General features: G+C 43.6%; 1 protein-coding gene across 5 annotated transcripts in view; it reads left to right on the forward strand.

Moving 5' to 3' along the window:
* SLTM (SAFB like transcription modulator) overlaps positions 1-13,287 on the forward strand; it is a 230,789-nt gene that overhangs the window by 41,240 nt on the left and 176,262 nt on the right. For all 5 annotated transcript variants that reach the window (XM_030188772.1, XM_030188798.1, XM_030188779.1 and 2 more), the window contains 2 exons: positions 10,943-10,970; positions 12,394-12,862. In XM_030188772.1, coding sequence (XP_030044632.1) covers positions 10,943-10,970; positions 12,394-12,862 — 497 coding nt within the window. The remainder of the gene's footprint in view (positions 1-10,942; positions 10,971-12,393; positions 12,863-13,287) is intronic.

Genomic DNA, 13,287 nt, shown 5'->3' on the forward strand with positions numbered 1-13,287 from the left:
CGCCCCCGGGCAAAGACTCTAGAATCTTGGATTCTTTTGGGAGGAAGGCCTACTATTCTGCAATGCTCATTTCCAAAATTCAGTCCTACCAGCTCTACACGAGCATTCATATGCGGAACAATGTGCGACAGTTGGCGGACTTGGTGGACAAGCTCCCCTCTGAGCAAGCCAAGCCTTTTCAGCAGGTGGTCAGGCAGCTTGAAGGCGTGTTGTAAATTCCTGGCCAGGGGTGGTTACGATACTTTTGATGTCGCGTCCAGGGCCGCTGCTCAAGGTGTGGTGATGCGCAGACTCTCATGGCTGCGCTCCTCACACCTGGAGAATAGGCTCCAGGAGCGGATAGCGGACTCTCTTTGCTGGGGGGATATTTTTGGAGAAAAGGTCGAACAGGTGGTAGAACAGCTCCACCAGCGGGACACCGCTTTTGACAAATTCTCCCGCCAGACGCCTTCAACATCTAGCTCAACTGGTAGACGTTTTTGTGGGGGAAGGCAGACTGTTACCTATTCTTCTAATAAGCGTAGGTACAATCCTCCCTCTCACCAGCCTGCTGCCCAGGCCAAACCCCAGCGCGCTCGTTCTCGTCAACAGCTCCACAAGCCCCTGCAGCTCCCCAGCAAAAGCAAGGGACAGGCTTTTTACTGGCTCCAGCAGAGCATAGCCGCAATCAAAGTGTCCCTGCCGGACGCGGACGATCTACCGGTCGGGGGGAGGTTAAAATTTTTTTCACCAAAGGTGGCCTCTCATAACCTCCGACCAGTGGGTTCTTCAAATAGTCCGGCTAGGATACTCCCTCAATTTGGTCACACAGCCTCCAAATTGCCCACCGGGAGCTCAGTCCTTCAGCTTCCAGTACAAGCAGGTACTTGCAGAGGAACTCTCCGCCCTTCTCAGCGCCAATGCGGTCGAAGGGCTGGGATTCTATTCCAGGTACTTCCTTGTGGAAAAGAAAACAGGGGGGATGCGTCCCATCCAAGACCTAAGGGCCCTGAACAGATATCTGGTCCGAGAAAAGTTCAGCATGCTTTCCCTGGGCACCCTTCTCCCCATGATTCAGGAAAACGATTGGCTATGCTCTCTGTACTTAACGGATGCTTACACTCGTATCCCGATACTGCCAGCTCACAGACAGTATCTTCGATTTCGTCTGGGAACACGGCACTTTCAGTATTGTGTGCTACCCTTTGGTCTCGCCTCCGCGCCCAGGGTGTTCACATAATGCCTGGCTGTCGTGGCGGCGTCTCTATGCAGACTGGGAGTGCACGTGTCCCTTACTTCGACGATTGGCTGGTGAAGAACACCGACGAGGCAGGAGCTCTACAGTCCATGCCGATGACTATTTGACTCCTGGAGCTGCTAGGGTTTGTGATAAATTATCCAAAGTCCCACCTTCTTCCAGTTCAAAAACTCGAATTCATAGGAGCTCTGCTGGATTCTCAGACAGCTCGTGCCTACCTTCCAGAAGCGAGGGCCGACCATCTTCTGTTCCTTGTTTCCTGGGTGCGGGCGTCTCAGCAGATCACAGCTCGGCAGATGTTACTACTACTACTATTTACCAGTTCTATAGCGCTACAAGGCATACGCAGCGCTGCACAAACATAGAAGAAAGACATTCCCTGCTCAAAGAGGGCCTCCACATGGCCTCCACAGTTCATGTGACTCCCATGGCCCGTCTTCACATGAGATCAGCTCAATGGACCCTAGCTTCCCAGTGGTTCCAAGCTGCTGGGGATCTAGAGGCTGTAGTCCACCTGCCCACCAGTTTTCTTCAATCCCTGCAGTGGTGGAAAATTAGATCCAATTTGACTCTGGGACATCCCTTCCAAATTTCTCAGCCGCAAACAGTGCTGAGGGATGCGTCTCTCCTAGGATGGGGAGCTCATGTCGATGGGCTTCATACCCAAGGGAGTTGGTCCTTCCAGGAACAAGGTCTACAGATCAATCTTTGGGAGTTACGAGTGGTCTGGAACGCTCTAAGGGCTTTCAGGGATCGGCTGTCCCACCAAATAATTCAAATTCAGACAGACAACCAGGTTGCCATGTATTACATCAACAAGCAGGGGGGCACCGGATCTCGCCCTCTGTTTCAGGAGGCCGTCAGAATGTGGCTTTGGGCTTGCCGATACGGCATGTGTCTTCAGGCCACATATCTGGCAGGCGTAAACAACAGTCTGGCTGACAGGTTGTGCAGGATCATGCAACCTCACGAGTGGTCGCTCAATTCCAAAGTGGTACAGGAGATCTTCCAAGCATGGGGCACCCCCTTGGTGGATCTCTTTGCTACCCGAGCCAACCACAAGGTCCATCAGTTCTGTTCCAGACTTCAGGCCCACGACAGACTAGCGTCCGATACCTTTCTCCTGGATTGGGGGGAAGGCCTCCTGTATGCTTATCCTCCCATACCTTTGGTGGGGAAGACTTTGCTGAAACTCAGGCAAGACCGAGGCACGATGATTCTGATCGCTCCTTTCTGGCCGCGTCAGATCTGGTTCCCTCTTCTTCTGGAGTTGTCCTCTGAAGAACCGTGGAGATTGGAGTGTTTTCCAACCCTCATTACTCGGAACGAGGGGGCGCTTCTGCATCCCAACCTCCAATCTCTGGCTCTCACGGCCTGGATGTTGAGAGCGTAGATTTTGCCTCCTTGGGTCTCTCCGAGGGTGTCTCCCGGGTCTTGCTTCCAGGAAAGATTCCACTAAAAAGAGTTACTACTTTCTATGGCGGAGGTTTGCCGTCTGGTGTGACAGCAAGGCCCTAGATCCTTGCACTTGTCCTACGCATACCCTGCTTGAATACCTTCTGCACTTGTCCGAGTCTGGTCTTAAGACCAACTCTTTAATAGTTCACCTTAGTGCGATTAGTGCATACCATTACCGTGTGGAAGGTAAGCTGATTTCGGGACAGCCTTTAGTTGTTCGCTTCATGAGAAGTTTGCTTTTGTCAAAGCCCCCCATCAAACCTCCTACAGTGTCATGGGATCTCAATGTCATTCTCACCCAGCTGATGAAACCTCCTTTCGAGCCACTGAATTCATGCCATCTGAAGTACTGGAAGGTCATTTTCTTGGTGGCAGTTACTTCAGCTCGTAGTCAGTGAGCTTCAAGCCTTGGTAGCTCATGCTGCTTATACCAAATTTCATCATAACAGAGTAGTCCTCCATACTCGCCCTAGGTTCTTGCCGAAGGTGGTGTCTGAGTTCCATCTGAACCAGTCAATTGTCTTGCCAACATTTTTTTCCCTGTCCTCATACCCGCCCTGCTGAACGCCAGCTGCACACATTGGACTGCAAACGAGCATTGGCCTATCTGGAGCGGACACAGCCCCACAGATAGTCCGCCCAATTGTTTTTTTTTATCCCAACAGAAGGGGAGTGGCTGTTGGGAAACGCACCATATCCAATTGGCTAGCAGATTGCATTTCCTTCACTTATGCCCAGTCTGGGCTGACTCTTGAGGGTCATGTCACGGCTCATAGTGTTAGAGCCATGGCAGCGTCAGTGGCCCACTTGAAGTCAGCCACTATTGAAGAGATTTGCAAGGCTGTGACGTGGTCATCCGTCCACACATTCACATCTCATTACTGCCTTCAGCAGGATACCCGACGTGACAGTCGGTTTGGGCAGTCGGTGCTGCAGAATCTGTTTGGGGTTTAGAATCCAACTCCACCCCCCCCCCCCCCCCAGGCCCATTTTTATTCTGTTCCAGGCTGCACTCTGTTAGTTGGATAAGTTTAGGTCAATTTCAGTTATGTCCTCGCTGTTGCGAGGCCCAATTGATCAAGGTTTGTTGTTTTGAGTGAGCCTGGGGGCTAGGGATACCCCATTCGTGAGGACAAACAGGCTGCTTGTCCTCGGAGAAAGCGAAAGCTACATACCTGTAGAGGGTATTCTGCGAGGACAGCAGGCTGATTGTTCTCACCAACCCGCCCGCCTCTCCTTTGGAGTTGTCTTCCCTTGTCTATGTCTTTGCTATGTGCTATGTACTGGACTGACGAACAAGAGCGCGTTCGGGTGGGAAGAAGGTCGCGCATGCGAGGGCTAGCAAACGCTGTTGCTAGTGAAGATCTCCAATCGGGGGGGGGGGGGGCTGCTGTGGACGTCACCCATTCGTGAGAACAATCAGCCTGCTGTCCTCGGAGAATACCCTCTACAGGTATGTAGCTTTCGCCATGGTGTGGTTCAATATTAAGACAAAAGAGGAGAGGGCTTATTCAAGATTGTAGATCTTAGATTTCAAGAGAGCTAATTTTTCCGAGATGGGGGAATTTCTCAAGAAAAAGTTAGTTGGATGGGAACAGCTGAAGGAAGAACATCAATAGGCAAAATAAAGGAACTATTTTAAAGGCAACAAACCTTTGTTAGAAATTTACATTAAAGTAAAAGAAAACGATGGCCGCTCTGGTTTTTGACTGTGGTAGCTGAAAAGGTAAGGGAAAGAAGGTTGGCCTTCATATGTTACAAGATGACTCAGAAAGAGGAAGATTGGCAAAAATACCTAGAAAAGCTAAGAGTAGCCGAAAAAGCTGTCAGGAAAGCGAAGAGGCAAATGGAAGAAAGGATAGCTGATACGGTAAAATTGGGGGGACAAGATGTTTTTCAGATATGTGACAGGAGGAAGTTCTATAATAGCATTGTGTGGCTCAAAGCTGAGCAGGAGGAATATGTAGAAGAGAAAGATAAAGCTGAACTGCTTAACAATTTCTGTCTGTGTTCATGGATGAAAGACTGGGGGTAGTACTGCAGAAAACTAGCATTTGTTTCTGCAGTACAAATGGTAATTGGTGTGGATGTAGGGTAGAATGGGACCGATTATCAGATTACTGTTTGTGAGGAGATAGCTAAACTAAAAGTAAACAAAGCGACTGACTGGGTGACTAGACAGTTGGACATGGGAGGTGTGGTTGGATTTTAGCAAAGACTTTGACAAGGTTATGCACAGGTGACTGATAAATAAACCTAAAATGACTGGCTTAAAAATTGGTTGAATGGAAGGAGACAGAGGGTAGTGGTAAATGGAGCTTGTTCTGAGGAAAGGGATGTTATCAGTGGTGTACCGCAGGGGTCGGTTCTTGGGCCAGCCTTTTCTAACTTCTATGTGAGTGATATTGCAGAAGGGCTGTCTGGTAAGGTTTGTCTCTTTTCAGATGATACCAAACTCTGTAATAGGGTGGACACCTCGGAGGGTGTGGATGGCATGAGGAAGGATCTAGCAAAGCTTGAAGAATGGTGTAATGATTGCAACTAAGATTTAATGCTAAGTGCAGTGTCATGCACTTGGTTTACAAGAATCCAAGGAAACAGTACAATATAGGTAGTGAAGTGGTTCTGTGTATGAATGAAGAGTGGGACTTGGGGGTGGTTGTGTCTGATGACCTTAATTCTCCAAACAGGTAGAAAAGGTGACTGTCAAAGCCAGAAAAGTGTTTGGGTGCATAAGGAGAGGGATGACCAGCAAGAAAAAAAAGAGGTGATAGTGCCCTTGTATAGTCACTGGTGAGGCTCCATTTGGAGTACTGTGTGCAATTCTGGAGACTGCACTTACAGAAAGATATAAGTATGATGGAGTCGGTCCAGAAGGCGGCTACAAAATTGGTAAGCGGTCTTGGTCATAAAACATATAGGGACAGGCTTATGACCTTCAACATGTATGCGCGGGGAGAGGGGATATGTTCGAGTCACAGCATCGCTACACAGACTGGGGAGTTCTTGTGCTTCTATACTTTTGTATCTGGTCAATTGGCTTGTCAACAGCACATCAAAAGGTGCTGAAGTATTGATTCAGAGAACTATTTGGATGTTGGTGCTACTAGGGTTCTTAATTACTCAAAATCCCAGTGCTACTAGGGTTCTTAATTACTCAAAATCCCAGTGCAACAATTGGAATATATTGGAGCCCTGCTAGAACCTGCCTTCTCTGGGTAAAGGTCGATTCCGCTTATCTGCTTTGCTCATTGGGTTTGCAACTGCCAGCAGATCAGTTTAGCAAATGTTGAGGTTAAGCCATATGATGTTCATTTGAGAGGTGCCCAGTTTACTAGCTTTCCAGTGGTGTCAGGCCAAAGGGAATCTGAAGGATGCCATTTTAGTTACTCCAGGGTTATGACAGTCCCTTTTGTGGTGGAGAATTCAGACCAATTTAACTTGGGGTCTTTACCATCTTCTGAAGAGGTGGCATTTGGAATGAATCAGATGCATGCAACCTGGGATGATTATCATGTAGGTGTGTTCTACACAGAAGGTCACTGGTCCACTGTTTCATATTAATTTCTTAGAACTAGGGGCAATTTGGAACGCTAAAGGCTTTTGGAGATATACTGTTGAACTAAATTGTTCTGATCAAAACAGACCACCTAGTTCCTATGTATTATGTCATCAAGTGGGGGGGGGGGGGGTACAACATTCAGGATCATACGCCTTGTGTCAGGAAGCAGTCGGAATGTGGAATTGAGCCACCAGCCATGCCGTAGTTTTCAGGGCTACATACCTGGTGGTGAAGAACAATTTAGCAGACATGCTGAGTAGGCTGATGCAACTGCACAAGTTGGGTCTCAGCATTGGCATTGTCTACAAGATTTTCTGAGTTGGTTGCCCGCTCTGGATCTCTTTGCCACCCATCTCAGCAAAGTCTCTTAGCACTGCTCAAGACTCGGATCACATGGCAGGGTAGCATTGAATGCCTTCCTCCTTTCTTTATTTGGGGTCTTCTGTATGTATATCCTCCAATTCCTGTAATAGGGAAGACTGCTGAAACTCAAGCAGGATCGGAGAACCATGATTCTCCAGCCGTATTGACCAAGGTAGATTTGGTTCTCTTCTGGAGTTGTCCTCCAAAGAGCCTTGGAGATCATAGTGTTTTCTGACTCTCATCACACAAAATGTGGGGTCCCTTCTGCATCCCAAGCTCCAGCCCCTGGTCCTTACAACTTGGGTGTTGGGAGCATAGAACCTGCAGTCCTCCAGCTGCCTGAGGGCAACTTCCAAATCTTGCTGGCTTCTAGGAAGGATTCCACCAAAAGAACAGCCATGGGAGCCTCTGTGGCTCCAAATTTGGCAAAACTTTGATTTAAATATATTTTTAATTCAGCCATTAGAAAAAAATGTCAACATGTACACCGCCTTGAGTGAACTCCTTCAAAAAGGCGGTAAATAAATCCTAATAAATTTCACTCTGCTCTGTACAGCTGTTTTTTGGGGGTGTTTTTTTTCAGTAGAGAACAATCCCTCATCACCCATCTACCCCCCCACCCCACAAAAAAAAAGCTGGCAAAGAATGGTTGAAGATATCAGCACCTTTTACATAAAGCTAGAATGCAGCTGCTCCATCAGTCTACCAGCCTACCCACTCCTTTCCATCATTCCCAAACTGAAGATGCTTAACCAAGTCCAAGGAACTCATTTATGATTCATCTAAGTAAATGTAACAGAAAAAAGCTTAAGGATAGGGTTCCCAAATTTCCATTGGCTGAAGGATCACAGAATTGCATAAGTTTGGTACACAATGTAGGTACATTCGAAGGTGTGCATTCATTCACACTTTTATTCCTAATATTAAACTTTGACCTCGTTTATATAGATGATATACTCTTGTTGTGGTAAAGAAGCGAGGAACAGTTTTTAGAGCTTCACCATTTGGCTGAGAGATTCAAATTTAAAATGCAGTTCGATTACCATTGGATCTCGTATTTGAACTTTGATTCAGAAAACCAAATAATGGGTTTTTAGCTACAATTTCTACAAAACCACAGAAAAATAAATTTCTTGGTTACAGAACTTTCTGTAACACGGTTCAAATTCAGTGTACCATATTGTCAGTTTTTTTAAGGCTTTTCAGACTTTGTTCTGATTTTTAAGAATGAGACTTAGAAAAACTTTTATGGATAAGTTTTAAATGGGTTTTCTGTCAAAATTGATTTGATGAATCTGTCTTTTTACTTAGAATGCTTGAGCTAGTTCTGGTTGCTTCAGACTGTAAATATGTCTCTCGATTAAGCTATCTCCATATAAACAGCGCCCTAGTTATGAATTTTAGTCCTTTGGCTGGGGAAGATGAAGGGCCAGATGGTTTCAAAGGCATTTAGCTCATTGGTTAAGAGAGGCTGTATTTGGTGTGTGGGGCCTGTTGTCTTCTAGGACCTGTAATGGCTGTGGGATCACTAGAATAGAGCATAGGTAGGTTTGTGGGCAGAGAACACCTGGTGTCCAGATAAAACTTGCAGGGTAGTTACTTTGTAAACCTTTTACAAGGTGTTACCACTTGGATGTGCAGGCCAAGTAGGATCTGCCTTTAGATTGAGTGTTCTCGGGGCAGGCTTGAAAGGGTCCCATCCTGCCTAGGGCATCTTAGGTATGTCCCAGATGGGTCTAGATTGTTCTGGCTAGGGTAATGGTGTGAGAAGTTATTACTTACTTGCCAGACCAGTGCAGGGTTCCTTTCATAGTTTGGGGTACTGATAGATGGTGAAATCTTCTGGTGATTATCTTAGATATAGATGAATGTGTTTAGCTCCTGCCATCTGAGGGGTGAGCAGGGATGTGGATTTGATTATACACTCCCACAAGTTCCCCTAGAGTGGCAGGCAGGGGTAGTTCATTGTTGTTTTTCATTATAGTTAGCATTGTGACTGTCATACTGGGATTGCACAACTGCCTTATATAGGGTGACATCGACCCATTGATGTTTGCTGGTGGGGAAGCATAACCCATATGTCTGCACTTGTCTGACTGGATTCAAGGAAAGGTAATTACTGGAAAAGTAACTTTTGAGTCCTAATCAAAACTTGGATGAGAGCCCCATTAAATACAAACAAAAATTGAGATTTTTTAGATAACTTGTATTCTACTCTAAATATTTTGATATTTCATTCATCAGTTATTATGCTTGGGTGAAGGACACACATTTTTCATTCAGTAATTGGTGGCACCTTTGTGAGCAGGACTACAGTAGCTAGAGCTCAAATTTCCTGTAATGGCTGATCAGTCTCTCACATGATCCTTGAGGAGTTGGGGCTTCATTAATCCATATGAAACAGCTTCAGCTGTGTGCCATTTGAAGGCTTCCTTACATGAGCATTTCACTTCAGTTCTTGCCACAACTGTTCAATAGGATTTAGATTAGGACTTTGTGATCCGTCCAAAATATGAGGAATTGTTTGTTCTTCCGTTCAGTTTTACTTGAAATTTTGAGGTCACTGACTTGTTTCAGCTTGTGGATAGATGCCCAATATCCCTATACAAAGCAGACATGTATGGTTCTACCAACGATGGTAAGCATTTCCCCATACAAAGCAGACATTTATGGTTCTACCAACGATGGCAAGCTATTGATAGGTGAACTTCCAGGCTTTGTTTTGGATGAGGGATTGTTTTTTCTGTGAAACATTACATTGATATAAGATGGGGGTATCCACGTGCTGTTTGGTGACTGAGTCAGACTGCAGTGTTTTTAAACTGCAGTGACATTTCAGCTAATTTTTTTTTCTCCTGGTGGTTAGTGCATGAATCTGTACATTGGCCATAGCAAGAGTCCTAAAGATCTCTAGATTTAGTCTGATGGTTCTTTGTGTAGATTTTTCCATTTTTCTCTTGCAAGTGTTCACAGGATAAATGTTCCTTCATAGAATTTCTGTAAGTTTGGAATTTCCATTTTATAGACTTATCATACAGTTGATAGTTGGAGACTAAATTGTTTAGGAACTGTTCTGTAATCTGGAGCTGCATAAAACACTTTTGTAGATCTCTGTAAAATGTATTATGACATGATTTCCCCAGAATTCTATGGTGGTGATCAAACCCAAACATCTTGGACCCTTTGGACAGGATGTATGTTAGTCTGCAGAAAGCTTTTTTTTTTTTTTTTTTTTTCTCCTCACCCAGTGATTTAAGTATCTAATTTGAACGCTTGTTGCAAAGGATATGTGGGTTCACTTTTTCATGCACACTGATTGTGAAATGTTTGTTCCCACTTTGTATGTTGCTATGCCAAGAAAAATGGCACTTTTTAATTTTTGCAGTGGCCTTAGAACCAGGGACAGATTCGATTCCTACCTCATCTCCTTGTGACTTTGGCCAAGTCGTTTATTTGGTTTTTTGATCACGCCTTTTTTTTAGTAGTAGCTAAAGATCAGTTTCATTCAGGTACACTGAGTATTTCCCTGTCCTTGGAGGGCTCACAATCTAAGTTGTACCTGAGATAATGGAGGGTCAAGTGACTTGCCCACTATCACAAGGAGCAGCAGTGGGGTTTGAATCGGCCACTCCACTTCACTTTTCATTGTCCCATTAAAAAAAAAAAAAAAAAGAAGTAACTATATGATGTAAACTGCTTTTATTTTATTTTTTTTGTTACATTTGTACCTCATGCTTTCCCACTCATGGCAGGCTCAATGCGGCTTACATGGAGCAATAGAGGGTTAAGTGACTTGCCCAGAGTCACAAGGAACTGCTTGTGCCTGAAGTGGGAATCAAACTCAGCTCCTCAGTTTCCCAGGACCAAAGTCCACCACCCTAACCACTAGGCCACTGATTGTAACCACAGATTGGTGTTATATCAAATCCCATCCTTTGCTTTCCCTACTCTTCTTGTTTGGTATCGGTTAAAGGATATCAGAGCATGATAAATTCATTTTACGTGGTCACTACATTTTTTAAATCAGAACTGTAGATCTACAGAGACAGCTGCCATAACATTTAGTGCACTGAGAGTCGAGGAATAATGCTAGAAGTTAATTCATGATTGTTTATCTTTCCTTGACATGGTAGCCTTCTGTGGAAAAGAAAAGCACTTGATCCTTAAAATGCATGAGTTTTATGTGGGAGTTCATTCAAAAATATAGTGTGAAAAAGAGGAAACATTCTGGTTCAAATGTGTGAAAATATTGAGTGTTTTCTCTGGGAATGAAGATTTTAGGTGAGAATTCACTTCTCTTGTGTTGTGTTTTGTTTTTTAAGGAAGCAGAAGAGGATGAAGATGATAAAGGTAAGTTGTGTGTAATTTGTTTTTCTTGTGGAGCCCAGGTGTTTGTGAAACAAAAGGTGCAGGTTAGATAGTAATTAAAACAAGTCTAGTGTATTAGTGTTTTCCTTTTGTATTGTATTTGTGTGTACAGCTCTACCAACTTATAATAGAGTTGATTACTGAATGAAGAGATTTTTTTTTTTGTTTTTGGTGGTGGGAGGGAGGGTTGGGAGAGTTGTTCATAAGCTGGCATAATTTTAGCTTTTTCTGGTAGTATATGTGAGTAGTTAAATATGCAGGTCACAAATCCTTAATATTTAAGTCTGTATTTATTCCAGAATTCATATAGGAAGGTAAATTCCTTATTTAAAGTTATAGCTGCGGTTAAAAAGACATTTATAGTTTTTATCAGACAATGTCTGTCTGCTTTAAAATGCTGTCTTAAACTGCTTATACTACACATGAACATTTATAATTTAACAGTAATCGATTATAATTCAAACCTGTGAATAGCTGAGCTCCAAGTGAAGATTAAATTATGGGCAGCAGCATGTGGCATTGATGCTGCCATGTGAAACTACTTGTCCTGGTTTAGTTGGCAAGTGACTTTTCTGAAACTCTCTAAGAGAAGTGTTCAGATTTGTATTTGAGTGGCTTTTCTTCAGCCCTTTTGTTGGATGAAAAGAGGATGTCCAGTATTGATTTTTAATAAGATACGAAGATTGAGTTGATTTCTGCTTTTGGACTGGAAAGAAAGTGGAGCATTTACCTAAGAAGATAGAATGATGAAAATATAAACATTAAACCTAAACTTTCAAGAACCTGGCTGAGATGTCCATGGGATTTGATGTCTGAAATTACCACATACAAGTTTTGGGACTGATCAGGAACTGAAAATGTCTATTGGGTAAAGAAGATTGAAAGGTATCTGCAGGAGACCATTAACCAATTTGGACTGAAAGAACAACCATAGATAGAGAAACTGAGGTAATGCTAGAACATGTTTTTGAAGATGGAATTTGGTTCTAGACTGCATTTCTTTTTAGAAGACCTTAAAATGAATGAAGGAACAGTTTCACCCCATGTCCTATTTACGAGGTTTTTCAACAGCTTATAGCTTGCAGCTACTGTACAGGTGTATAAACAAAACTGGAAAAACCTGTACATAAGAACATTTCATCTATTACTTGAAGACAACATTCAAATGCTGAAGATTCCTAATCTGAACTATATTGTGTGATGGTGTTTATAGAGAATGGTTATCCATGAAGAATGACCCTTGATAAAGGATTATGTAAAATGTGTATGCGTCGTATGCTTTTCTAACATTCTGTGAAGCCTAATAATTAGCTTTGTATGTTCTAGGTCATATTCCAGCTTATGAAATTTTGAAATTGTTTAAACTTCTTGTTTTGCCATGTTTATTCCTGTTAAATCCTCTTAGATATAGCAGGTTCTGGTGATGGTACACAAGAAGTATCTAAACCTCTTCCTTCAGAAGAACATGCAGCTGAAGCTGAGCAGGCAGCTCCTGAAGAAATGGAAGCTAGTTCATCTGTGAAAGAAGTGGAGGATGATAACATTTCGGTTACAATCCAGGCTGAAGATGCCATCACACTGGATTTTGATGGTGATGATCTCCTTGAAACAGGTAAAAATGTGAAAATTACAGATTCTGAGCCGAATAAGCCCAAAGACGAGCAGGATGCTGTGGCACAGGAGAGCCTGGAGGAAAGCAAGGATCATGAGATGACGGAGAACCATAAAGATGGCAAAAAGGAGGAGAGCGTGAAGGGTGATCCTGTCAAGAAAGAAACCAGAGAAGGTTCAAAGAAAGCAGAATCTGGAGACAAAGACAAGGATTCTGTGAAGAAAGGTCCTTCGTCTACTGGGACCTCTGGTCAAGCAAAGAGGTTTGTTTTTCTATGTCAGTTCTTTATGGTACTGGGTACCAGCATTCAATAAGATCACTCTACATTAAGGGGGTAGCATCAAGAACCTTGTAATTAGTACCATATGCTCCTGCTTATCACTTTTTTGAACACCATAAGTTACTTTTTAAGCAAGCCAAAAAAAAAAAATCAAGATCTTCGTATGTACCCAGTATGTTCTACTGATTGCCTTTTTGAGTTGTCAGCTTTTTTTATTTTTAATCAGTTTGACGTGTTTCTAAAAATCCCTGTGATGGTAATGAGCAGCAGTCTGTTCTAAGAACACAAATGAAGCCAAGTCCCAGTCCAGAAATTTGGAGAAGATTGCCATATATCCACTGAATAGAAATCTCAAAAATCTAGATCTTCAGGCATCATGGGGAAAATCAGTTCAAGGATTCCTAAGG

This window comes from Microcaecilia unicolor, chromosome 1, assembly GCF_901765095.1.
Source record: "Microcaecilia unicolor chromosome 1, aMicUni1.1, whole genome shotgun sequence".
NCBI lineage: Eukaryota > Metazoa > Chordata > Amphibia > Gymnophiona > Siphonopidae > Microcaecilia > Microcaecilia unicolor.